Genomic DNA, 27,719 nt, shown 5'->3' on the forward strand with positions numbered 1-27,719 from the left:
GCTCTTGTGGCTCACTGTGGCTCTTGGGAGACAAGAGGGCCCTTTCCCAGCCTCACCCTATCGGCAAGTGATTGAAAAGACCTTAGAAGTCAGATGTTAGCCATGAGTGGTAGGTCAGCGGCTCCTAACCTGGCAGCTCTGAACTCTAGTCTTCTATTGAACTGTACAGAAAAAAATGAAAAAACTATAAAAGAAAGATGAAATAATAAAACCATCACATCAAGATGAAACATTGTAGAAACGGCATGTTGTGTATAAATTTTGGAGAATTTTAATAAAATTGGCTGTGTTTTACTTCAAAATTTTAAAAATGAGGGCCCTTTCTCAGGACTGGGGTCCAGGCCGCTCATCTGGTCTTGCAGTGACTCTCTGGTAAAGGGAAGATCGTGGTCACAGGGCCTTCCAAGCTGAGTCCCCGCCTCACAGAAGGCACTGAGCTTTCTCTCAGGCCTTCTAGTGCTGCTTTTGGATGCTTTCCAGGCCAGTGTGAAGGTGCTCATCAACAAAAGGACAAATGTGGGGGAGTTCCACAGCTTAGCAGGCAGCATCACAGAGGTACGGGTGGTTTCACCTCTGAAAACTTGCTTTGCCATAAGTGGGCTGTGGTCCCAGCGTGGTGTCTGGGGCTGTGCCGTGGGCTCCTACAGCTCCCCCTGCTGGCTCCCTGCTCGTAGCAGTGCGGTCCCTGCCCCCACGGTCTTCATGTGACCAGGGCTGCACATTGACCCATTCAGTTCTCATGACCACTGCACAAGCAGAAGCACAGCACGTGTGAGTGGCTCCCACTGGCTGGGTAACCTCAGTGCTGCATACCAGGCCCTCACACATTGGGAGAGAACACGAATGCTCTACAGACTCTGAGGCTTTAAGTGTTGCTGCCAACACGTCCCCTGTGCCACCCTCGCTAGTGCGTGCTGGTAGGCGAAACCGTGCTTCCTGCTTCTCCCATTGGCCTGAAGTCCAGTGGTCCTACAGGCCTGGGGCTGAGGGTCCATTCAGTGATACTACCTGTTGCTTGCAGGTTTGAAGGACCCAAAGATGAGGTGTCCTTGCCTTGGGCCCTCACCACCTTGTAGGGGAGACAGGCAACCCCACCAAGCCACACTCTGTCCAAGGCAGTATATGCCCCAGACAGGCACCAGCTCCATTCAGCAGGAGAGTGATTATTCTAACTAGAAATAATGGACAGATGGAGCTGAGCAAAGGTGCCGTGCCAGTGCAGGATGTGGCTGGCACCTGTCATGGAGGCATGACGGCGCTGGGCCTGGGCGCTGCCACGCCCTCACCGTGTGGCTCGAGGGGCACCATGTGCCTCCCAGCCTGTCCCCTTCTCTGTTGTGCAGTAACACCCACCTCCCTGGGAGTGAACACCTTTGCCTCCCCTTGTTCACCCTCCTCACCCCCACCCCATCCTCTGCCCTTTCTCTTCCACCCATTTTCCCATTGGTCTGTTTCTAACTGGACATGTGTAAGGACCTCACCATTTAGTTGTGAAGTGACCACCAAGGGATAGTCCCTCCACACACGGAAGTTCTCAGTCACCCCTGGGAATGGTACCACCTGTCCCAGAATCAGGCCTGTCCCCTGATCCATACATGTTCCTTCAAAGATAAACCTAAAGGCCTCAATTGGCCCCCTTCCTGGCCACCCAGTGTCTCCCTGAAAGGATCTGCTGTGGGCAGGAGCAACAGAGCAGACAGTGTCCGAGGAGCCATCACCAGAGGAAGTCTACCCCATAGTTCTGTGGGGTACTGTCCTACCTCTGGCCTGACATCAGAGACTGCCGGCGGCTTGCCACAAATACCAGATCCTAGCAGTTCCACTAGGATGGAATGGTGGTTGGGCATGGTGGTGAGAAACTGAAAAAACATTAGGAATCTGCTTGGGGAACAGGCTTATCTTCTCTTCTCAGCCTTTATGAGGCCAAGAAAGTGGAAGCAACCACAGAAAGCCATGTGTTAGCACCCAAAAAAAGATGACTCCAAATAGCATTGAGCTGCAAGGGTGGTTGCTGCTCTGCTTCTGTAACAGGGAGTCCTGAGGTAGGTGGTCCAGGGCTGGTGCATTAGCCCTAGACATCCTCAAGGACTCAGGCTCCAGCCTCTCCCTGTTCCACCATCCTTATGTGATTTCAGCCTCATGGTTATAGAATAGATGCTGTAGCACCAAGCATCACATCCACATTCCAGGCTGGGCCAAATGGCTCTTTTCTTGAAACTTAGTCATTTTATTTGGGAAGAACACCTTCCTCCAGTACCTGTGTTGGCATCTTACTAACAAAGGCTGAGCTCCACACTTGCATTTGTCCAGCTGTGGAGCAACCTCAGAAATGAGTGCATCAGAGGAAGGGGGGGGTGAGGTGGTAGGTGGGGGTTCACTGAGCCAGCTATGAATTAGGGAGAGAATGTGATGTTTCCAGGCAGTTGCATCTGGACTCTCCTCTTTATTTCACCAGCAATGACCACCTATCTAGGGAAGGGCAAAGGTGCAAAAAAAAAAAAAAATGGGTTCTTCACCAACTCGCGTCCTCATCTGGAAATAAACCACATATGCTGTTAGGCTCTCAATCCCCTAAAAAGCAGGGGTGCGTGAGGCTGTCAATGGTGTGCTCCTTAGGAGAAAATCCAGTTTATTTAAGCGCAGAAAGAAGAGCAGCCCTCCTCCCAGGCCATGCACTGCCCGTGGGCGTCAGGTTTGGGGCTGACCAGGTGAGGGTGGCACAAGCGCCATGCATCCCACCCATGGCTGTGCCCCCGTAGGAGGGGGAGCAGGGACTGGGTAGGTGGTCCTGCTGAGAGCCAGAGCCAGGCTTGGCTCCTGGCGACTGACTTGATGGCACATTCCTATGCCTCTGACATCTAAATGCCACCAGGGAGTTTATGCTCAGAGGTTTTCTCTCCTAGAGCCCTGGGCTTATGCCAGGACAACCTCCCCAAAGCAGTCAGGAGCCTTCTGATCCTGCTGAAGTGAGACCTCGGCCTGGTGAGGGGCTTCTCACTCCCTCCTTCCAGAAGGTCTCCAGCTCTGTACCTTCAGGCTGGGTTACACTCTGCCCCCCAGGAGCTGCCCAGGAAGCTCTTTACAGACTCTGACGTCACCACTCCTGTAGCATCCTTGCCTACGAGGACCAAGGATGCTCAGTGAGAGGAAAGGTGGTGAGGAAACCATCCTCCCCCTCCCTGCCCTTCCCTGCTACGCCTCCCTCCATTCACTCCCTGGTGATGGTTAGAACCGCTTCGGCTTCGGCTGCAGGTCATCAAAACCCAGCTCGAGGTGGCTCAGGCAGTTAGGGGGCTGGTTCTCACACACACTCAGCAGTGCGGGGCAGGCAGGCGCCCTGGGGCGGGTGGGACATTCAGGAATGTCAGAGATGACCAGGTGACTCCGCCTCACCTGCAGCCTCCTCACCTTTTGTTCCAGACAAGCACCTGCCCCCACCCCCCAGCAGCAAGCGGGTCCTGTTTGACCCCAAACTCCCATGTCTAAAAGGATTACCAGATCTGGGACAGAAAGTACACACAAAGATCCTAGTGCATCTTGTCCTGGAAGAAACAAGGGGTGGTGTCGGGAGGGCTCCTGGGCCGATGGATGAGGCTCCCACAGGCGAGGTGGACAGTGAGGACCATCATTGGGAGGAGTGGTACCACACTGAAGTTGCTTCAGTCCATGGCCTCTTAATGACGCTCGCGGAAAGTTTTCCTCATCAGTTCTGCAGGAAGCTCGGAGCCACGCGTGACCTTGGAGACTGGTAAATAGCAGGAAAGCATCAGACCAGATCCTGCATTCCCTTGGTGAACTGATGACAGGTCCTTTGTCTGAGTTAAGGTACCCTGGCTTGTCATGAAGGGAGAGGCAGTCTCGGTAAGGTCTGCATTCATGTGTTGAAGTCCTATCCCCCAGGCCTCGATTGTGACTGTATTTGGAGATGGGGTCTTCAGAGGGGTAATTAAAGAAAAATGAGGTGATTAACGTAGACCCTCATCTACTGTGACTGTTGGTCTTATAAGAAGAGTAGATTAGGACAGAGACACACAGCAGAGGAAATCGCGAGAGGACACAGAGAAGAGAGTCACCTGCAAGCCAAGGAGGGAGGCCTCAGAAAGAAATGACTCTGCTGACACCTTGTGCTTAGACTTCCGGGCTCCAGACTGTTATTAATAAGTGGCTGCTGTTTAAGCCCCTCCCTCTGTCTTTCGTCATCATGGCCACCCAAGCAAACCAATACAGACAGAATGAGAATACCTGGTTACTCAAGCCCTTGGGAATGAATGAGAACCTGCCACGTTTCTCGTTACGTCTGGCTCAGATCATCATCATCACCTTCTTGACCAGCGGATGCTGCGTTCAGATCCATCAGTGGCCTGATCAGTGTCTGTGAGCTCTCTGCCCTCAGCAGCTCGTGTGTGGGGATCCTGGGACCCACTGTAGCTGGTGGTGAATTTTTTTTTTACAAAATAATATTCTGCAAGCTCTATAAATCCACACCCCAGCAGATGTTTCGAATATGGCTAGTCTTATAGCTCTGCTCCAGGGGAAGGGGTGATCCCACTGGGGAGGTTCAGCAGAACAAAGAGCAGGACCATTGGATGTATGGTCGAGGGCCTGGAGAGCCTGCCATGGGTACAAGGTGCTCCGAGAGCTGGGGCTGGAACTGGGGACAGACAGCTGGCCCTAGGTCAGGGGGACAGGCTGAGGGCGAGCCCCAGCTCTCTTGTGTATCGCTGCACAGCTTGAGCCACGGGGAGGTTCATTCAGCAAGTGTTCACTGTGACAGCACACTCGTGGCGGTGACAGTACTGGATGGCCCACACCTCACACGGTGAGAGCCTGGGGTTGGGCTCCTTCCTTCAGGGGTCAGCAAGGCTGCAGGCATGGGTCCGAGCAAGGCAGAGCCTCTCCAGGTGACCTGGGCTCCAGAGACAGGGTAACCCCAAATCTCTGTGTCCTCTCGCGATTTCCTCTGCTGTGTGTCTCTGTCCTAATCTACTCTTCTTATAAGACCAACAGTCACAGTGGATGAGGGTCTACGTTAATCACCTTATTTTTCTTTAATTACCCCTCTGAAGACCCCATCTCCAAATACAGTCACAATCGAGGCCTGGGGGATAGGACTTCAACACATGAATGCAGACCTTACCGAGACTGCCTCTCCCTTCATGACAAAACAGAGGTCATGAACTGTTTTCAATCTGTATTTTATGCACAGCTCACAGTTAAATGCCAGTCTATGTTTTATGATTTCCCAAACCAGATATAATGCGACATTTCGTTTCCAATCTATTTGACAACGAACTCTGCTTTTTCTTATAGGATTGAATTATAATAAACAGCATTCATTTCCTATTAAGTAGAAATTGGTCTTAACAGGGCTATAAATATTATTAAATGTTCCATTTAAATGGATTTTATAATATAACTTTGTTAATATAGCAACCTAAAATGATAAATTAACCTTTTTCTAATCAAACTGGCCCATCTGTGAACCTGTTTAAATACAATAATAGAGGAACCACATACCACCCCACCTGTTACTGGACATTATAAGAATCAGATAAGTTCACAGTAGCAAGAAGTCTTTAGAAATTCCTAGCATTCCCTTTGCAGTCAGGCTTCTTCCTGTTCAGCCACTTTCTAGGTTTGTGGTTTGCCACTGAAAGACACACTCAGGAAGGGTGTGGAAGGCCAGCTGCCTCTCCACGTGGTCTGCAGGCAGCCTCGCTGGGCCACTGGCCACATACCGCTGCTGCTCCTGCCATAGCCTCGAGTGTGGCTCCCAGAGGTGTGGGCCACCGCAAGGCCTGGGGACCAGACGAGGGTGTCATCTTTAACATTACTGGGTTTTGACCCACAAACATCTCAAACAGCCCCCGCGTGGCCAGGAGCAGTGGGTGGAACTTCAAGGCTGTGAGTTCTGTTCTGGGCTTACAGGGGGACATGAGTTCAGAGAGCTGAGTTTTGCTGATCAAACGCCCAAGAGTCCGGTTGTCCACCGACACCTGCGCCACCCCAAGGAACATCAGCTCTGAAGGCCGGGGCTTAGTTCCAAAGGGATGCCAGCTGTGCTCAACTACATGGCAAGAACTGGCCACGGGTCTTTCACTAGGAAACTGGGGCCTGGAGAGCTGAGGGGGCAGGAGACATGGACACAGGCTCCTTCAGGCCTCCCCAAGGTGTCTGGTCCCCCAGCCACCATCTCCCTGACTGCTGAGTCAGCCCAGCCCGCATCTCCATATGAAGTGCTGTCTCTCCCCTCAGGCTGCCCCAGGCTACCTGTGGACCTGCAGGCTTCTGATGGGTGGTGTTGGAGCAGGACATGGCCTTCATCAGTCCTCCTGCAGAAGAGGAGGGAGACAAAGCCCCAGGTGCCTGTCCTGCCCCCTGGACATGGGGAAGGAACCTCGTAGTCAAGCAGCGTGACAGCCTGTTTCTGCTCTCCAAGAAGCCCCCATCACTGTTCCCCAGGGTTGCATCTAATGCATGAGAGAACCTGTATCCAGAAAAGAAATGGACAGCTTCCTGACAACCCAAGTACACTTAGAGAATTGTCTCTGGGGACGTTTTTCTGGGGAAAGGGTCTATGGGGAAGAACGCATCCTGACCAAAGCCCAGTGGGCCGCCTGGAGCGTGAGGCCACAGGCAGCTCATCAGGCAGGAACTCGCCACATCCCTGGCATTCAGGGAGGGGAAAGAGCTGCCGCCATTGCTGTGCACCTTGAGGAGTCGTGAAGCAAATCCTCATAAAGCAAGTCTGATTTTTCCCAGAGGCACAAGGATGCAAGGTTCTTACCCAGCCAGGGAACTCTGCGTCAGGCCCACCAGAGGTTGTTCTTGGGCACTGATGGGCCAGAGCCAAGGCCACGGTGGGATCAGGTGCAGGGAGAGGAGGAGGATGACAAGGACCACCTTTCAAAGGCTCCTGTTCTTCATTGCCAGGCTTCCCAGGAGGCATGGTGGTAAAGAATCCACTTGCCAACGCAAGGGACTCAAGAAACGCAGGTTCGGTTCTTCATCGACCAGATTTCTAGATGTCTTAAAGCCACATGTCCTGTCTTTCTCATCTTTGCGTCTCCAGCACCAAGACACTGGGAGAGCAGTTAATAAATGTTGAATGAGTGAATAAACAAGATTAGATGCTCACAGTCTACTGATGTCAGATAATTTTTTAAAAGGAGGGGGAGGCAAGGTGCCAACAGTAGTGAAAGGAAAAGTACACACTGTGGAGTAAGGCCGGCCTGTGGCCGGGGCAAGTCACGTAGCGCCGGAGTTCACGTCCTCCTCTATAGAATCGCAGCAAGAACCCTGGAGCTGACGCAAGACCTGTAAGTAACGAACGTAGAGCTCCTGACACAGTGCCTGTATTGTCGGAGAGTTAGACACAGAGATCCGTAGAACAGAATAGGAGACTCAGAAATAACCCCACACAAATATACTGAGAGGATTTTTGACAGAGAAGCAAATGAATTCAATGGAGGATGGATAGTCTTTTCAGACAAATGTTGAGGAAGCAATTGGAAATCCATAAGAAAGAAAAGGAGTGTAAACTCAAACCTCATTTATACAAAAATTAAAGTTGACCATATAATAAAAGTAAAATGTCCAACTGTGGACCTAGAGGTAGGTCAAGAGTTTTTACATATTGTCCTATTTGTTCTGTGTCTCTGGAGATCCATGACTAATAGAACCACTAATCTGTTCTGCGTCTCTAGAACTTTGTCATTTCAAGCATGCTGCAAAATGGGAATCACACAGCATGCAGTCATTTGGGATTGGCATAATCCAAAAAAGAAAAAAATAGGTTGGATCTCTACTGTGCAAAGATGGTGGGGAGAGGTGCGGGGGGACATGAAGGAAGGAGGAAAAGAGGAAGGCAGGGAAGGAGGAAAGAAGGAAAAACAAGTTACAGACTGAGAGAAAATATTTGAAAACCACATATCAACAAAGGATTTGTATCTAAAATATACAAAGAACTCTCAAAACTCAATAGCAAAAAGAAAACCCTCCAAACCATCCAAACAAAAAATGGGAAAAGATACAGACAGACATTTTACCAAAGAGGAGATAGAGAAGACAAATAAGCCCATGAAAAGCTGGTCAACATTAGAACCACAAGATATCACTGAACACCTATCAGAATGACTAAAATCTTAAAAACTGACACCACCAAGTACTGGGAAGGATGTGGAATAATTGGACTGCTCCTACACCGCTGGTGGGAAGGTTAAAGTGGTTCAGTCACTCTGGAAAACAGTTTGGTGGCTTCTTGTAAAACTAAACATCACTTCTCATGCTGCTGCTGCTGCTGAGTCACCTTAAGCTGTGTCTGACTGTGTGACTCTATGGATGGCAGCCCACCAGGCTCCTCTGTCCATGGGTTTCTCCAGGCAATAGTACTAGGATGGGTTGCCATGCCCTCCTCCAGGGGATCTTCCTGACCCAGGGGTGGAACCCGGGTCTCCTGCACTGCAGGCCCCTTCTTTACCACTGAGCCATCAGGGAAGCCCTCACTTACCATATGACCCAGCATTTGCAGTCCTGGGCATTTATCCTAGAAAAATGAAGTTATGTTCACCCAAAAGCCTGTACACAAAACTGCTTTATTTGTCATAGCCAAAAACTGGAAACAACCCAAATGTCTTTCCTGGGTACATGATTCCTGGGTGCATACTGTCTCACAGAATCATACTCAACAATAAAAATGAATGCCTGTGATTCATACAATTACTTGAGTGGACCTCAAGGGAATTATGCTGAAGGAAAAAAAAAAAAAAAACCAATCCCCGAAGACTGCATTCTGTATGATTCTAGTTCTATAGCAGTCTTGAAATGACAAAATTATAGAGATGGAAAACATATTAGTGGTTCTGTTAGTCAGGGATTTCCAGAGAAACAGAACCTATGGGATACATATAGATACATATATAAGAGGAGATTTATTATAGGAATTGGTTCACATAATTATGGTGCCCAAGAAGTTCTGCTGTCTGCCAACTGCGAGCTGTAGAACCAGGAAAGCCTGTGGTGTAATTCAGTCTGGGTCCGAACACCCAAGAACCAGGAGCACTGGTGTCTGAGGGCAGGAGAATATCAATGTCCTGCTCAAACAAAGAGAGCCAGTTCCTCTTTCCTTGGCTATTCTGTGCTATTTGAGCCCTCCGTGGAATGTATGATGCCAGCCCATGTAGGTGAGGGCAGTTTTCTGTATCCAGTCTACCAATTTAAATGCTAATCTTTTCCAGGACTGCCCCCCAGACACACCCAGGTGTAATGTTTACCAGCTCTCTGGCCATCCCTTGGTCCAGGCAAGTTGATACATAAAATTAACCATCATGGTGGTAGACAGGGATTAAGGACCAACAGGGTTATTTAGAAGCATGTTGTTTAAATTCCAAAAGATGTATGTTCAAGATTCTCCAAACGTCTTTCTTGGTTATGGGTTTTTATTTAGTTTTGGTCTGAGAACAAACTTTTTATGATTTCTCTTCTTTTAAACCTGTGAAGGTTGGCTAAGAATATGTTCTGTTTTGGTGAATATTCCATGGGATCTTGAAAAGAATGCGTGTTCTGCTGTTGCTGAGTTCCATAAACGTCCATTAATTCAAGGGCTCTGGTGACGTAATTCAGTCTTCTATATCTTCGCTGATTTTGTCTGCTTGTTCTGTTGGTTCCTAAAAGTGGCAGTCTCCAACCATAATTAGTGTGTCTTTCTCCTTTCAGTTTTGTTAGTATTTGCTTCATGTCCTCTGAAGCCTGTGCACACAGGTAGGATTGTGATAGCTTCATGGAGAATTGACCACTGAATCACTACGTAATGTTCCTCTGTATATAACAGGACTTGCACTGGAGTCACTCCAGTTTTCTTCTTAGTATCTTTTAACCTATGTATGTCTTTATATTTAAAATGGATTTCTTGCAGTCAGTATATACATGAGTTTTGCTTTTTATCGACCTGACAGTGTCATCTATTAATCAGTATGTTTTGACCTTTGACCACTCACATTTAATGCCAGCTCTCTTCTGTTTGTTCCATCTATCTTTATTCCTTTTTGTCTTTTACTGTCTTCTTTATTTTTTATTTAATTTTATTGGAGTATAATCAATTTACAATCTTGTGTTAGTTTCAGGTTTACAGCGAAGTGAATGAGAAAAAAAATATATATATATATACTCTTTTTTAGACATTTTTTCCATATAGGCCATTCCAGATTATTGAGTAGAGTTCCCTGTGCTATACAGTAGGTCCTAATTAGTTATCTGTTCTGTATATAGTAATGTTTATGTCAATCGCAATCTCCCAATTTATCGCCCCCAGTCCACTGGTAACCATAAATTTGTTTTCTACAACTGTAACTCTGTTGTGTAGATAAGTTCATTTGTACCCTTTTTAATATTCCATATGTAATTGATATCATATGATATTTGTCTTTCTCTGACTTCACTCAGTATGACAACCTCTGGGTCCATCCATATGCTATATACATTCTTTTTATGGCTGAGTAATATTCCATTATATATATGTACCATATCTTTATCCATTCATCTGTCAGGGGACATTTAGATTGCTTCTATGTCTTAGCTGTTCTAAATAATGATGCTATGAGCATTGAGATGCATGTATCTTTTCAGGTTATGGTTTTCTCCGGATATATGCCTAGGAGTGGGATTGCTGAATCATATGGCAGTTCTGTTTTTCGTTTTAAGGATCTTTTGCTATTCTGGATTAGCAAGGTGTTTTCATCCAGCACATTAAAGATGTCACTCCATAGCGTAAAAAAAAAAAGATGTCACTCCACTATCTTCTTACTTGTTTAATCATGAGAAGTCTGCTGTGATCCTTAGATTATTTCTGTATATGTAATGTGTCTTTTTCCTTTGGCTGCCTTCAATATTTTCTCTTTGTCTTCCGTTTTTAGCAGTTTGGATGTATTATGTATATCCAGATTTGTTGCTGTTGTTTGCCTGCTTGCTTTTTTCTTAGCCTCTTGGATCTGGTAGGGTTTGTCATTTGTTTGGGAAATATTTAGATAAGTAATGTCAGCCATTATTTATTTAAATATCTCCTCTGTTTTGTTCTGTCTCTCCTTTCCTTCTGGGATTACACTTGCACAGATTTGGGGCTATCTGATATTGCCCCACCAATCTTGGATGTGCTGGTCTGCAAACCCCCAACTTGTTTTTTCTGTTGCCATCTAGTTAACATCTGTTGACCTGTCTTATTGTTCACAGACTCTTTCCTCAGGTGTGCAAAGTCTACTAATCAGCCTCTCAAAGTCATTCTTTATAATTGTGTTTTTTTTTTTTTTATTTCTAGCATTTCAATTTGACTCTTACAGATTTTTTCTCTCTGATGAAATTAACCATCAAATTCTGCAAGATATCTCCTTTTTCTATTTAGAGTCTTCAACTTATTAATCAGTTATTTTAAATCGTTGTCTTATAGTTTAAACATCTGTGTCCTGTCTATCTTGCCCTTCACCTGGCTTCACCTGTCAATGGACTGGTTTTCGCCCATCTTTCCTCTTGCCAAAAATATTTTGTTGAAAACCAGCCATCTTGAATAGAGCAATAAAGACTAAGGTACATCACTTTGATTCCTTTTGTTTTGCTGCATGGAATTTGGATCAGACTAGATCCAAACCCTGGTTACCCAGCTTCAGATTCTTCTAGTAAGATCTTGTGTCTGTAGTGGGTCTGGTATTTCTCACTGTCTGCTGCATGCTTTATGCTGAGCCTCACTTTGGCATGGGTCTCTCTCCATATCCTGGCCCCTTTTCTAGCAGTAGATCGCTACTCCTCACAGCTTCTTAGCCTGGGTATGGGAGGGAGAGCCGAGAGGGTACTGTTTCTTTGTTCTGAGTAAGCCTCTATCTCAGGCAGGCACTGTGTCCCTGGATCTGGGGAGAGGGAGTGACCTCCCCCAGCTGTAGTTCTGGGCTCAACACATATTCCTGCCCCTCCCCCAGAGAAAAAGAGACTTATTCCCTATTTTCTGCTCCCTCCCCATGCTTTACTGGAGAAAGGCCCTAAGATCAGTGGTGTGTGCTGCCCTACTGTCTGCAGTTTCTTTCTTAGTATAGAACTCTTTGAAGGACACTTTGTGAGAATACTGGCCAGTCTTTTTCTGAGTACCAGCTCAGGTCCCACAGAGAGAGGGCTGTGTGTGCTTGAGGATTTCCCTTATGTCTGTGGCCCCTAGGGTCCTGTATTCTTTCCACCAGTCTACATCCTTCCTTTACCAACTTGTTAACAATTTTAGCTGAAATCTTAGTGGGGTCCAGCTGAAAGAAAAAAAAGTGAAAGTGAGGTCGCTCAGTCGTGTCCAACTCTTTCCCACCCCATGGACTGTAGCCTATCAGGCTGCTCTGTCCATGGCATTTTCCAGGCAACAGTACTAGAGTAGGTTGCCACTTCCTTCTCCAAGGGATCTACCAAACACAGGGATCGAACCTGGCTCTCCCACATTGCAGGCAGACGCTTTACTGTCTGAGCCACCAGGGAAGCTGGGGTCTAGCTTAGTCTGCCCCAATTAAGCTCATGTCCATACCTCCTCAGAGACACCTGTCTTTCCTTCTATCTGGGGCTAGCCAGTTGTCTGTGACTTCAGCTCTTGGACAGGTTAAAGGAAAGTTGTGAATCTGCACTTTGTCTAGCTTGTCGTTGTTATACGAGTGGTATATCCCTTCTTATATCCCTCAAAGAAACCAGAAGTCTCCATTCTTTTTTGCGAAAATAAGTACTGAAAATTGGTTGCTGCTTTGGTTACCAACTTTGTCCAGGCTATTTTGAGATGATGCCTATATGTTTCCAGGTTACCAGGGAATTCTCCATGTAAGAACACTGGAGTATGTAGCTGTTCCTTTCTCCAGGAGGTCTTCCTGACCCAGGGACCCAACCCAGGTCTCCTGCATTGCAGGCAGATTCTTTACCCTCTGAGCCACCAGGCAAGCCCCCAAAGTATTAGTTACTCAATCGTGTCTGACTCTTTGTGACCCTGTGAACTGTAGTTCACCTGGTTCCTCTGTCCATGGAATTCTCCAGGCAAGAATACTGGAATAGGTAGCCATTCCCTTCTGCAGGGGTTAAAAGATAGGAGCATACCTTTTCAAAGGGCCTTGGGGAGGGAGGGAATTCACAGGCTTATTTTGAAAAGTATTTGCTGTTCCTGACATTTGCCACCAGAGGGCAAGTCACCACATCAGTCTCCTTCTCACTGGGTGAGGTCAGGCTTCCCAGGCTTCCAACAGGGAAAAGTTAGGTGTGTAAAGTGAGAAGCAGAGGCATCTTAAGTACCTGAGTCTCACAGAGGGCCTGTTTTCAAGGCCTCCCTCTAGGCTGTACAGGTAGGGCTCCTAAGCCCTGCCACCCTGACCCGAGGGCCACAGCTATGCTCTCTGCACAGAAGATGCCTTCTGACGTCCAGGCTGAGAAGCTGCTAGGAGCCTGTTGGGTGGTCAGGCTCTAGCACCTACAGGTGATTCCAACCTTCTGCTTTTTGTGTTTGGGGGGAGGCGGATGGTCAGGGTGGGGAGCCCAGGACGTCCATCCCAGCCCAGCTACTGAGTAGAGGAATTCCCAGGGGCCCTTTGGTAGGGAAGCTGAGGAGGCTGCAGAGCTATACTACTTTAGTTGGTTTATCTGACAAATAAGCCAAAGTCATAGTGGTTTCAAGTGACAAGTTTGCTTCTCCTGCAAATAAAGCCTAAAACAGATGTTCCTGATGAGCAGGCAGGTCCCCTCCAAGTGGGGAATCAGGAACCCACTCCTGATGCAGGGCCTCCATCATCAGAAGGCTAGAAGGTGGGAAGGGTGTTGGGAGAAGGCCCGCCCACCCCTCATCACACTGCCCAGGGCTTCACACAGTGCTTCTGCTCACGCCCCACAGATGCAAGCAAGCCTGTGTTCTTTCCTAACGCTAGGGTGGGGGCTGGGAGATATAGCCAGGCCTGGGAAGGTGCCCCCAAGGCACCTCTTCCCTGGGAAGGTGGACAGCCAGACCCCAAATTGTCCACATTGTACCTACAGAAATTACTTCTAACAGATTATTATTCTAGAACAATGTTTGCCAGATTTGCTTGATTTTAGACCCATGGAGGGAGAAGGCAATGGCAACCCACTCCATTACTCTTGCCTGGAGAATCCCAGGGACGGGGGAGCCTCGTGGGCTGCCATCTATGGGGTCACACAGAGTTGGACACTACTGAAGCGACTTAGCAGCAGCAGCAGCAGACCCATGGATAATGCTTATTTAAAATAGAATCCTTGGGTCTGTTTCTTGGACACTCTGGTTTGGCCATCTGCATGGGGGTGTGGAGTGGGTGGGTACCTTTACCAAGCTCTCCCTCCAGGAAGCCATCCTGCCCTGTCTACAGAGGGAGCCTCTACCCCCTGCTCCAACCCAGGGGTGGAAAGCCATGCCAACCTTCTCTCTGTTGTCATGGTGACTCTTGGGACTATGGCACCAGCTCCTGGGTATGACCCAAGGGAGGCTGGTCCTGAACCAGCCCTGCAGCCTCTGCCCCCACCATTGTGACTACTCCACAGCTCAGCCCTGGGAGGGATGGCTATGAGTCACAGCCACACCAGACAAGACCAAACAGTCTGTGGCCAAGGTAGACCAAGCTGCCCCTGACCTCCCAAACTAGAGCACAGTGCCGCCCAGCCCCATCCAGGTGAAAAGGAAAATCTGGAGCAAACCTGTTTCCCTTAAACGGGGGCTAGGAAATGGCAACCCACTCCAGTGTTCTTGCCTGGAGAATCCCAGGGATGGGGAAGCCTGGTGGGCTGCCGTCTCTGGGGTTGCACAGAGTCGGACACGACTGAAGCGACTTAGAAGCAGCAGCAGCAGCAGAGGGTGGGGTGGAAAAAGACTATGTGTGTGTCTTTATTAACACTAGAGGGCAGCACCAAGTCAGTATTGCCTGTTTCTTACTAGAAAATCAACTATTAAACGGGTATTCAGTCTTAGATTTTATGTATTTGTTACTTATTGATTTGCCTTTCTGTTTTTGCCATGACACATTTGTCATGAATCTTGGGGAAATGACACCAGATTTGTGGCCCGCATCTGGGGAGTAGGGGTAAGGAATGTGCAGAGGAGTAAGAAGGCAGAGTAAACCCCAGACAGGATCAGGGCCCCTGCACCCTAGAGTGGCGACTGGGGACTCAGTGTCCTCAAAGATGGGGCTTTCTGTGCCAAAGGAAAGCAGCATTTGGGAGGCCTCGTGTGCTCAATCAGGGTCAGGCAACATCTGGCCACCAGCACAGGAGTGGGGCAGAGGCGTTCCAAGGCCAGAGCAGGCAAGGATAACCCTGAATCAGGGAGGGCCCTGCCCAGCTGTCAGCTTCTAACCCACTTCCCCATCTAGATGGTAGTCCAGCCTCACCTGCCTCCTAAGCCGGTGGGACAGCGGGGGTGAGACCTCCCTGTGGAGGCCCCAAGGCCCCAGCAGGTCTGAGTGTCACACCTGAAGGGGCAATGGTCCCTGCACCCACATATACCACCCCCAGCGTTTGGGCAGGCCGGCTTCCCAGGTCCTGCGTCCACCCCAACCCTTCTGAAGTGGGCTCAGGTCCCTGGGGACTGAGGCATGTTTTGATGAATCAGTCCCTCTGTGCAGTAAGGGGCCTGTCTCTCCTCACTGCTTTGTTCAGTCGCTCAGTTGTGTCCGACTCTGTGACCCCATGAACTACAGCACGCCAGGCTTCCCTGTCCTTCACTATCTCCCAGAGTTTGCTCAAACTCATGAGTCGATCATGCCATTGCAACCATCACATCCTCTGTCGCCCCCTTCTCCTCCTGCCTTCGATCTTTCCCAGCATCAGGGTCTTTTCCAATGAAGTGGCTCTTCGCATCAGGTGGCCAAAGTATTGAAGCTTCAGCTTCGGCGTCAGTTCTTCCAATGAATATTCGGGGTTGATTTTCTTTAGGATTGACTGGTTTAATTTCCTTGCTGTCCAAGAGACTCTCAAGAGTCTTCTCCAGGACCACAGTTCAAAAGTATCAATTCTTCAGCATTCATCCTTCCTTATGGCCCAACTCTCACATCCGTACATGACTACTGGAAAAACCGTAGCTTTGACTATACAGACCTTTGTCAGCAAAGTGATGTATCTGCTTTTTAATACTCTGTCTAGGTTTGTCATAGCTTTCCTTCCAAGGAGCAAGGGCCTTTTAATTTCATGGCTGCAGTCACCATCTGCAGTGAAGATTTTTGGAGCCCAAGAAAATAAAGTCTGTCACTGTTTCCACATCGCCACCTTGTCCACCTACACGTTCCCTCCTCAGAAGGTTCGGTGGTCTGCTCCAGAACAGCTCACCAAAGCTCCCTCAGGCTGCTGTTCACCCTGAGGGCGCTATTACCACCTGACAGCAGAAGCTGTATGTCAGCTGTTCATCCCGCCCTCAGTATAGGCTGTGAGCTCCCTGTGGCCAAGGCCATTGTTTCCGTGGGTCCCACACAGATAAACCTGCCCAATGAGCTCATGCATGAGCAGACGGCAGGCAGCCCTCACTCCCCTTCTCTGGGCAGAGCTGGGTGGGCCTGTCCTCAAGCCCTCTCCCCATTGACCTTGCTCAGTGCACTGTCTGGCCTGGGTCCGGTCCGTAGAAAGGGCAAAAGCAGTAATAGCTTCTTTTTGTCTGCTGCCCCAGGAGGGCACCTGCCTTTTGATCCATGTCGAGGCCAAATCATGTCTCCAGACTGCTCTTTGGCATCCACAATAAAGACATTTTCTAAACTGTTAGTGGTGGTTTTGAAACCTCGGGCCTTAAGGCTCCTGCCCACGTAGAGGTCCTGTGTACACCTCCATCCGGTTTCCTTAATCACAGCAACACCTGGACTCCGTGGACTTTGCCTGTCCTCCCTAGGGGACGCCAGGGCTTCGAGCCTGCGCCCCCACCCTGGGCCACCTGGCACAGGTCTCTCTCTTTTGTGTTCCAGCCGTGATCCCCCTGACGGATTCGGAGCACAAGTTGCTGCCTCTGCACTTTGCGGTGGACCCCGGGAAGGACTGGGAGTGGGGGAAAGATGACAATGATAACGCCCGGCTGGCCCAGTAAGACCCTACCCTGTGCCCCTCTCTCCCCACCAGTGCCATTCGAGGCGGGCTGTTGCTGGGTTTCCTGGGGAGGACCTGGGCAAGGCGCCCCTGCTCCTAGTAGCTGGCTGGCTGGCTGGCCTGCCGGCAGGAGGGGTACATGCAGGCGGGCTGGGGCACATCTCACTTGCTGTTCCTCTCTCCCTAGCCTGATCCTGTCACTAGAAGCCAAGTTGAACCTTCTGCACAGCTACATGAATGTGACGTGGATCCGGATCCCCTCTGAGACCAGGGTGAGCTTGGCACGTGCCAGGACAGACCAGCAGGCACTCTCAGCTTGGGGTGGGCAGGCAGGGTGCACCCTCCCCCACGCGGGGCCCCCTGATGCTGGCCTCCATCCTGCCTACGGCCTGCGAAGCCCCGGCTCCAGCTGAAACATGTGTCTGTGCTCCCGTGTGCTTGCGGGTCTGGGCATAGGCATGCGCTCCGACTAGGGGAGTTTTTCTCCCCTTATTTTCTCCAGAAGGAGAGGCATAAACACACCCTCAAAATAATCTGTAGACAAGTCACAACACAAAACTCTCTCTGCCGAGATGGGAACATGCTGAGCTGCCATGGAGCAGAATTAATTATAAGTCTGTGTGTTGGTCCTTGAAAAGGCAGGGAACCCGGGTGCGATTCCTCCGCACTTCCTCTTGTTCTCTCCCCCCTGGGAGGGTAGAGCTGTGAGAAAGGGGGCTGGTGCCCTACTTGCCCCCCTCCCTCTGGTAAGACCATGCTGGCCCTGCCTCCAGATGTTAAGAATGATTCGCTTTAAGTATCTGGCTGATGTTTTTGTGCCCTCACTTTCCTGGTAGTGAAATCTCAGGAAAGGGGATTTTTTTAAAAAAGCTTACAAATAATTGCCCCCCCCCAGACATCAGTTTAATTAACCATAAAGTGGGGCCCATAACTAATAGTTTCTAAGTTTCCATGAAGAAGGCAAGGAGGGCAGTGCCCGGCGCACAGCTAGTAAGTACCCAGGACCAGTTGGCACTGATCAGAGTGCTTTTGTACTTCAGCCTTTACTCCTATCAAGTTTTCACAGGGCTCCCTGATGCAGGCCCTGATACCCTGTATGGCATAAGTGACAGTCAGCGGCAGTCTGGTTCCAGAGTCCAGCTGCCTGGACTACATCATGACGTGGCTGTGGGCCCCTTTTTAGGGCCCACGAGGGCTGTGAAGGCAGCAACTCCAGATCGAGGATCAAGAGACTCGGGCTGGGACACAGCTCAGGCTTGGGACAGTCAGGCTGGACGCAACACCAAGGGGCCGGGGTCTGCCTCCTGCGGCAGCAAGGGGAAGGCTGATCTCTAACCTCCTCCCTTTCCTGCCCTCCCTCTCCCCTGCAGGCTCCTCTGGCGCAGCCGGAGTCCCCGACAGCCTCCGCGGGGGAAGATGTGCAGTCCCTGGCCGACTCGCTGGACTCGGACCGAGATTCGGTGTGCAGCAACTCCAACAGCAATAACGGCAAGAACGGCAAGGACAAGGAGAAGGAGAAGCAGCGCAAGGACAAGGACAAGACCCGCGCGGACTCTGTGGCCAACAAGCTGGGCAGTTTCAGCAAGACACTGGGCATCAAGCTGAAGAAGAACATGGGCGGCCTGGGCGGCCTGGTGCACGGCAAGATGAGCCGCGCCAACTCCGCTAACGGCAAGCACGGCGACGCGCCCGAGCGCGGCAAGGAGAAGAAGGCCAAGGCGCGCAAGGGCAGCAAGGAGGAGTCGGGCGCTTCAGCCAGTACGTCGCCCTCGGAGAAGACCACGCCGTCGCCCACGGACAAGGCAGCGGGCGCGTCGCCGGCCGACAAGGGCGGCGGGCCCCGCGGCGACGCCTGGAAGTACAGCACAGACGTGAAGCTGAGCCTCAACATCCTGCGCGCTGCCATGCAGGGCGAGCGCAAGTTCATCTTCGCCGGCCTGCTGCTCACCAGCCACCGGCACCAGTTCCACGAGGAGATGATCGGTTACTACCTGACCAGCGCACAGGAGCGCTTCAGCGCCGAGCAGGAGCAGCGGCGCCGCGACGCCGCCGCCGCTGCAGCCGCCGCTGCCGCCGCTGCCTCCACGGCCAAGCGGCCGCAGCGCAGGCCGGAGGCCGAGGGCGCGCCCGGCCCCGAGCGCGCCTCACCAGGCCCGCCGGCCGGGCAGCCCACGCAGCTGGTGCTTAAGCTCAAGGAGCGCCCAAGCCCGGGGCCCGGAACCAGCTCCCGGGCGGCACGGGCGGCGGCAGGCGGTTCGGCTTCCCCAGGCCCCAGTGGCAGCACGCGGCGCGTGGGCGCCAGCGGACCGGTACCCGGCCGTAGCCCCCCGGCGCCGGGACGCCAGAGCGTCATTCACGTGCAGGCGGCGGGCGCGCGGGAAGAGCCGTGCGTCCCAGCTGTAGGAGCGCTGCGGCCGTGCGCCACGTACCCGCAGCAGAACCGCTCGCTGTCATCACAGAGCTACAGTCCGGCGCGCGCCGCCGCCTTGCGCACAGTCAACACGGTAGAGTCGCTGGCGCGTGCCGTCCCAGGAGCCCTGCCCGGGGCGGCGGGCGCGGCCGAGCCCAAGTCGCAGACCTACACCAACGGCTTCGGCGCGGCGCGCGACGGCCTGGAGTTTGCCGACGCCGACGCGCCGGCCGCGCGCTCGAACGGTGAGGGCTGCCGGGGAGGCCCGGGTGCGGGCCCAGCGCAGAGGCGCTGCCAGCGCGAGAACTGCGCGTTCTACGGGCGCGCCGAGACCGAGCACTACTGCTCGTACTGCTACCGCGAGGAGCTGCGGCGGCGGCGCGAGGCGCGCGCGGCCCGGCCCTGAGCGCACGGCTCGGCCCTACCGCCGGGCTGTCCTCTCCAAGTTGTCGGTGTCTCCTCTGCGCCCTGGTCCACCGGGAGGCCGGCGATCCTCTGTCCGTGCTGTGTACGTGTTTGGTCAAACGTTCCTAATGGTGCCTGAACCTACACTGATGCCACTCAGGTAGTAGACGGATAGGAAACAAGTCATACTGTTGGAAGTGGGTGTGCTAGCTAGCATCTGCCTCGTACCTGTGGAAACTCAATAGCCATTGCAAGGGTATTTTTGTTCCTCGATAAGAGAAATAAAGAAATTTGCAGCCCTTTGTTTTTAGAAGGGAGTGTTTTACATGCCTTTTTTTTTTTTTTTTTTGGCTTTTTTTTTTCCCCCCCTAACCCGGCGACTGACCTCTTCCATGTAGCGGTCACCTGCGTGCAATCATTGCCACCCAGGGTTTCGAGGCAAACGCGCGGCCCTGGGACCGCGGTGGCGGCTCTGCCTCGGGCTTCCACCTGTGCCCTTCCGGGGCCCCTGGAGGACAGGGTGCTCGGCCGCCCACTGGCGCCCTGGTGGTCTCACTGGCCCCTTAGGAATACGCGGCTCCATCTCATAAGCAAAACCTCCTCCCACAGCCCCCGGCTCGAGCGACACTCACACTGCCATCAAAGCCACGGGCGTCTGTAGGCTGGGCACGGGACAAGCTACCTCGCGGGGCGCGGTGATGTGTAGCGGTCACTCCCGGTGCGGGGCAGCTCAGGTGACAGGAGCTTTCCAAAGACACCGTGGGGCCCGAGGGCAAGGTTCCGAACTCACGATTTGGAGTTGCCCATATATGAGCAAAGATGACAGCCTGTTCACATTTCTCCTTCGAAGACCCTTCCCCAGTGAACTGTCGCCGGAGGGGCCCCTCGGAAGCGACCATCAGTGCCCCAGGAGAGAGGCGAGGACTTGACTTTGCGGTCACTGTTTAACCCCCCTCTAGGCCGCCCTGAAACGCGGCCCGCCCCTCTTTCCAGAGGGCAGGGACTGAGGGCCGCCGGGAAGGAAGCCCACCCCGACCTCCACCCGCATCTGTCTGGGATCAGCCAGGTGGAGGCGCGCCGCTCCCGTCCGGGTCCCCTCCGCACGGTGGCTCCAGAACACGTTAAGGGCAGCCCCATCCCTGAGCGGTCCCTATATTGGTGCCTCCTTACATTTCTTGAGGAAAAAAAAAAAAAAATGTGTCCTTAGCTACCCTGTTCTGAGCAGCAATATGCAGCGTCTTCCTTCCAAGATTACCTCTGGAGAATACCGTTCTTGGTCAAGGACACTGAGGCGTTAAACCTGCCTCTCTAAGGAAATACCTTGTTTCCAAGAAATACAGAAATGATGGGTGAAATCCTCACTAGCAAAAGAATCTTTTAAAACCTGTGAGAGCCTTAGAATAGCCTCTAATAATCCCAAGAAAGAGAGAAAGTGCCCCGCTTCGCTGGGGGTGTATCTAAAGAAAACACGGGAGGCAAATCATCTCTTCATTGGAGCCAGCTTCTCCTTCTCCAGAAAGGATGCTTTTCCCCGACATAAAGAGCAGCAAAAAAAAAAAAAAAAAAAGATTTTTTTTTTACTTGTTTGAATTATTATAATAAACTAATTTGAATATCTCCTGTGAGTAATTCATTTTTGTTTTTAATTATCCACAGCAGGTGGAGTTTTCAGTCATTTATTCAAGTTTTACATAAGTGGTTCTTTAAAATTATTTATTAAATAGGAAGTTAAATTTTTTGGAAGTTTTACTTTTCATGCTAAACAATACTTTCAATGTGTGGTAATCACTAACATTCATGACCCTCATATTACTGGGGTTTCTTTTGTTGAAAGAAAAAAAAAGCAGTTTTAAAAAAAATCTCTCATCAAGAGGGTTTGTGGCAGCTTTTTGAACTGATTCTTCACATCATGCTGACCAACTGCTTTGCCATCCAAAGCTGTGAGGTCACAGGAAATAAATACTGCTTCGCGTGTAGATGCCGGCTCCTGCCCTGCATCTCACAGAAGGTGGAACAGCCAGCTTGGAAAGAGCTTCCCTGTGCATTCATAAACCAAACACATAGGCACAGCAAGTCAAGGCAGAAAGTAACTTCGTGTTTGTTTTTTAATTTTTTAACGTGAAAACAGCCAAACAGAAATTTCCAAAACTGGCTATGCAAATATTTTATCTTTCTCATGCTCTCCGCCAAGTTAAAAAAAAAAAAAACTAAAACAAAACAGAAAAAAAAAGGCAGTCTCTTACAAAACAGTCTATTTGTAATACGAGAGGAAGAGCTAGGCAGTGTAATTTGTACGTATTATAAAAAACCAGTGATCTGTTCTAGCTCCTCGAATTTCAGTCACCTCTTCCCCACCCCCATCTGACATATGTGCCATAAATAAGAGCCTGAGATCCAACCCCAACCCTAGCCCCCAGGCTCCTCCTCTCTCCCTAGAGTAGACAGCCCTCTGTCTCTCCATGTGGTCACTAGCCACTCCATGTGCAGAGCACCTGTGGGTGTCGCTCCCTGGTGGGGGACACGATGCCCTTGGTCAGCATTGTTTACAAACAGCCATTTCCTCTTGTGAGAGATCTGGATCTATCCTTCCTCTAAACAGTGTTAAAAACAGAGGCCCCACTGTTGCGCTAAATGTGACGGTCCAGCCCCTCCGTGTTCGCAAGAGCTTTACCCCTCATTCCTGGCCAGACATCTCTTAGACCAAATGAATTCATCAGGCTGCGCGAGAACCATTAGAAACAGCTGTGTTTTTCACATGTGGGTCAAGAGATCCCTTAATGTCCTTCTGTGACCTGGGGGCCCTTGGTGGAGCGGGGGGAAAGGAAGTGGGGTGGGGCACTAGAGAAAAGGAAAACAGCCAGTCTATGTTCTAGAAAGGCCATGAGCCCCACCAGGGCATGGGTCCCCGACGCAGACAGTCCCACCTGTGAGCTGTCTTCCCCTCCAACCTGGTCTGGCCAAACTTCCCTTTCTGGGAATGTTGGATGTCTCTACGTGACAGCAAAATTCCAGAAGGAACCCCAGATACTTCTAAACCCCAGTGGAGGTTATCTCAGTCATTGCTTCACACTTTCTGCATCTGCGTGACCTGGGTATATGATTTTTTAAAACTAATATATTGTGAAAGGAAGGCGTTTTTAAGTGTATTCTGTTTGTAGATTTTATGCTATGTTGATATTTTACAAGCCAAGTTTAAACTGTACTATAGAAATTATTTTTATATTATTTTCAGAATATGCCACAGAGCAATATTTTGCACCCTTATATTGTCACGGGGTTGTCCCCTTGGAGGGCTAAATTTAGGTTGGGTAGGGCTCCGGTGTGGACTCTGGGGGATGAAACACTTTCTGCTATGTGTTCACATCTGATCTGAAAGTGGAACTCTGTGAATGTCTCTTCCTTTTTCCATGGAAAGCTCGATTCATTTCCTGTTCCTGGATTTCGGTACTGCACCTTTCCTCTTAAATGAATACTTTCTATTCACTAAGTTACCGTGGACTTTTTCTTACCTATCACCACCCAGTAGCTCCAGTGGTGTTCCGAAAAGTTGGGATGTATTACTTTACAAACTTCATGTTTTCCAAAGTCATTTGATGTGTTAATTCTGGTAGCGTACCATCAGGAATTTAGTGACTCAAGATAGAGGGGCACACCTCGGGGTGTGAAATGTTCCTGGTAGTACCCACTGTCTTTGAGGCGGGGTCATGGCTACATGATTCTCACCCACTTGCTTAGCAACCATGAGCTTATTTTGCAGACTATTTTGCAGAAATAAACTTAACTGATCAAAACATATTTCACGTTAGTTAAGGAAAAAAGGGCTGTACCCATCAATGGTGGGAAATTTGTGCGAGGTTAAAAAAAAAAAAAAAAGGCTTTGCCAAACCATGTGTTGTATTCTCTGTCTTTCATGTTTACAAGAGATGTGGAGTGACGTGCATTTGGGACGGTTTCCTGCTTTAGGATATGAGTCAGTTTTCCGCATTGTGGTGTGGACTTTACAAATTAAGTTCCTCGAGTGCTTTTTTCTTTTTCTTTCTTCCAATGTTTCTAATAAATAAGAAGAGAACATGTGTCATGGCTCATCAGGCCCTGCCTCATCAGACCTTGGCTGCTGTGACATTGCCTCCATCCACAGTCTGATTCTGCTGTCACCTGAGCGCAGGCATGTTCAGGAAAGGGCCCTGCAGAGATTGGCACCCCTGACACCAGGGAACAGGTGCCCCCTTCGAAAAAGCCTTAAAGTGGTGGCTCTCTGGAGACCTCAGGGCCACACCTTGCACTTCAGTCCTAACTGTAAACTCTCTTTGCTGCTGGCTGCTTTGATGGGGGGCTCCAGGGTAATGAGGGGCACCCAGCTTCATTCTTGTTTCAGTCACACTCTCCAGTGGGGGTCCTGGTTCCCTAGAGCATGGTTCTAATGATGGGTCTGCTGACACGGGGGTGAGTCTAGGACTCTTCATCCCAAGCACCCCTCAGTTGAGAAAAGTTTCATGATTGTTCTGAGCAATGTGCCACACTGTCTGTTCACAGTTACGCTGGTGGCTTTGTTCCCCCAAACCAGTGCTTTCTCCCAGCAGAGAAGAGAGAGGGGGCTGCCCTCCATGGACCCCTCGGGAATAAACGTGTGTGTAGTTTGTGCAGCGTCAAGATGCCAAGGCCCCCCTGCCCCGGCTGACTTGGTACATACATCACCCAAGGAATGGCATAGAAACTAGAATCTCTAAACAAGGTTAGCAATATTGCTATTTCTGTGTATTTTGCAAAATAATTTGCTGAAATTTTCAGTTTTGCTACTTGATTGCAAAAACAAAATTCTACCAACCCTAATTAGTGTACACAAAGTGCCCATTGCTTATCCTTTTTCATTCTTTCAAGAAAACATCTCAAGGGTACGCATAGACATACACACACTCAGTTCTTTAACATAGGATAAGGGTTACCATATCTTGAATATGCTCAAGACTAAAGTAGCCCATTTATTTTAAAGAGGGTAAATTAGTGGAGCCAGTTCCTTGAGAACGTCTATGATAGCACAGACACTGAAAGGTGACTTTAAATGAAGGGACAACCAGGTCCCTACAAAGACCACTCCCACCCCCGTACTTCCCCAGCCTCTGCACCAATGACCCAAGCCTGCCTCAGGGCCTTAGAACATGCCCTTCTGCCTGGCATGTCCTCCGCTGACACCCATTCTCAGGCACATGTCTCACCCTTCACTACCTGCCAGGCTGCACCAGTGTCACCTCTCAAGGAGACCTTCCCTGACTTCTTTAATAAGCCAACACATCCCACCCTCCTGCTGCCCATTTATCGCCATTTGAAGGCTGCATGTGAAGTATCCATTCATTCATTCATTGTATGCCTCCCTCCAGCTCCACAGCATGTGAGCTCCATGTGGGCAGGAATTTTTGGTATGTTTTGCTCATTGCTGTACCCCTGGTGCCTACAACAGCACCTGATACATATTGGATGCTGGAGAAATACTTGTTGAAAAAAGGAAATGAAATCAGTCATTTGACAGCTGTTAAGAAGCTTACAAGTATCAGTTTCAGCCTTTATCAAATAGAGTCTATTCTTGCCCCTAAATGGGGAGAATTTTAGCTGATAAGGCAGCCTGTGGTTCATGAAGACCAGATGTGGCAGTGAGCACCAGGCCTGATGGTGGCAAGTATGCCACGTAAAAACGCCTGCCCTGGTGGCCCTCCCTCACAGAGAAGGGACTCTGCTGTTTACAGAGGACCCTTTGGGATAGGCCGAGGTGGGGACAGTTTCCTCTAGGGCAGCTCTCATGATCATGCCCCCTCCATGAGGTCATCGTGGGCCTGGACCATTCTGGAGAGGCCCTTATAATGGGTCCTTAGGACGCCATGCCTTCCGTATCTCCAGGGAGACAGGCCTTCCTTCCTTCCTTAGAGCAAACTCAGTGGCAGCAGATGATTCAGCCAGGAAAGGGAGACAGCCCGAGCACTAGCAGGATGCATTGTCATGTCACCAGAAGCAGGCCTGCAGAAGAAGGAGACGAAGGGGACTGTACTGACAAAGTTGGGGGCCCCCAGTTGCCCCCTCAGTCATGGGTATGTCTGTGATGCAGGGGGCACAGCCCAGCCATTGCAGAGCCAAGCAACACAAAATCCTTGGGCCCAGCTCCCAGGTGGCCCCACCCGCAGGTGGGGGAGGGAGGCCTCCCCTTCCACACTATCTGTCCTCTCCCGGCTGATCTTCCCACATACCTGACCTTGGCGTTTACTTCTAGGTCCTTTGACCAAATGTGTTTTCCTCTAAGAGTTGTTGGCAAAATACTGTTACAAGCTTCTTATAGGACCCTTGTCCTACTGTGGCCTGGTTAAAAAGCCTTTGTCCTTCTCTTCTTCCCCTTCTGTGGTTTTGATGCCATTTCTCTGGGTGCCATACTTTAGGGTCCCTCATTTTTGGGGGGAAGAGCTCCCTCATAGCACTCTCTCGGCAGCTGCCCAGCAGATGGTGAGTGGGCCCACACAGGTGTGTCCCTCTGCTTGAATTGCCAAATAAACAGGCTTCCTCTCACTGCTGCCCTGACAGATGGGGCAGGATGAGGGGGTGGTCCTGCCAATCCTCAGAGATGGCAAGCTTGCCAGGACTGCCCCCTCAGACCTCGCAAATTTGTCTCCAAGGCAGGAGAGCCCTGCAGCCCACCCAGTTTTTCCCACCTACCTGGAATGGAATCCAAACACCTGCCTTGGAGTGATGATTTGGCAGGTGGGGGTGGGGTAGCTTGTCCCATTAACTTGTGACCAAAACTAGAGCACGGCTGGAGACGGGCCGTGGCCCAGAGTCCAGGAGGCAAACACCACCTCCCAGAGCCAGTCATCATTCAACATCCTGAGCAAGCCCCGGGCCCTCCACCAGCCACGGAGCCCTTAGAACCACAAGGGTCTTCCCTGGGTCTCCACTCGGAGCCTGAACCCCGCTCACCCTCAGCTCTGACCGTGGTCTCATTTACCGATGGGTGTGGATGTGCAATTGCTTGGTTTCCGCCCATGTGCCCTGGCAAGTGAATGTAGTTTCTCCGTCTCTTTCCCTGCCTTTTTTCTTTCACAGGTTCATTTGACTGACTTGGGGATGAGATACATTACTTTGTTTCCCCGGTTTACTTATTACCAAGGATGAAAGAAAACACTGAGGCAGAAAGGGGTCAGAAACCTTGTTACCTTGACCAAGTCGTCCTGGGCCCCTTTCTACCTGCAAGTGTTGCTTCCAGTTCAATGCAAATAATCTTTTCCATCTTGGTCCATCCTTGGAGAAGCAACCCATTGTAAGAGCTTGTCTTTGGTGGTTGGGTTGTTACTTTGTAAAGTATTAAAGCACTAAACCAATTTTTGCAATATGTAGTAAATCTTGCTTTCATTTTGGAAAACTTCCAGTAATGACTACTACTGCACTTTTTATAGAAGAACTGTATTTCATTTCTTTCTTTTATGAAAGATTATTTCAAGTAACAATAGCTCTGTAATCTGTGTGATACGGCTTCTCCATTACTTGACACGGAGAGAAGCTTTGATGCCTACTCAATAAAATTAACATGTTTGTAAAGCACTGGCTGGTCCAATTATTTACCCAATCCTGTGTCCCTGGCAATACATCATCTAAGAAAAGCTTTTGGCTCAGATGAAGAGGATTCTAACAGGCATCCTTCCTCACCCAAATTTAAGAGTTCTTCCAATCAGAAGAGTTGTAAAACAAGCAGTTTTATTTTGTGAGACAAAGGTTTCTGTCAATGGTCAGGACACCATCTGTCAGAAAACAATAGAACTTCTGTAAATGTGTGTTTGCCAGACATCAGCAAGAGGGCAACTGGGAGGGCAAGAGA

The 27,719-nt window shown here is 50.1% G+C and overlaps 1 protein-coding gene across 2 annotated transcripts in view; it reads left to right on the top strand.

Moving 5' to 3' along the window:
- Positions 1-27,442, top strand: part of OTUD7A (OTU deubiquitinase 7A) — a 403,690-nt gene extending 376,248 nt beyond the window's left edge. For both annotated transcript variants that reach the window (XM_027521231.1, XM_027521232.1), the window contains exons 12-14: positions 16,938-17,052; positions 17,243-17,327; positions 18,426-27,442. In XM_027521231.1, coding sequence (XP_027377032.1) covers positions 16,938-17,052; positions 17,243-17,327; positions 18,426-19,871 — 1,646 coding nt within the window. In that variant the 3' untranslated portion in view covers positions 19,872-27,442. The remainder of the gene's footprint in view (positions 1-16,937; positions 17,053-17,242; positions 17,328-18,425) is intronic.
- The last annotated feature ends 277 nt before the right edge of the window (positions 27,443-27,719 follow it).

Source organism: Bos indicus x Bos taurus, chromosome 21, assembly GCF_003369695.1.
Source record: "Bos indicus x Bos taurus breed Angus x Brahman F1 hybrid chromosome 21, Bos_hybrid_MaternalHap_v2.0, whole genome shotgun sequence".
Taxonomy (NCBI): domain Eukaryota; kingdom Metazoa; phylum Chordata; class Mammalia; order Artiodactyla; family Bovidae; genus Bos; species Bos indicus x Bos taurus.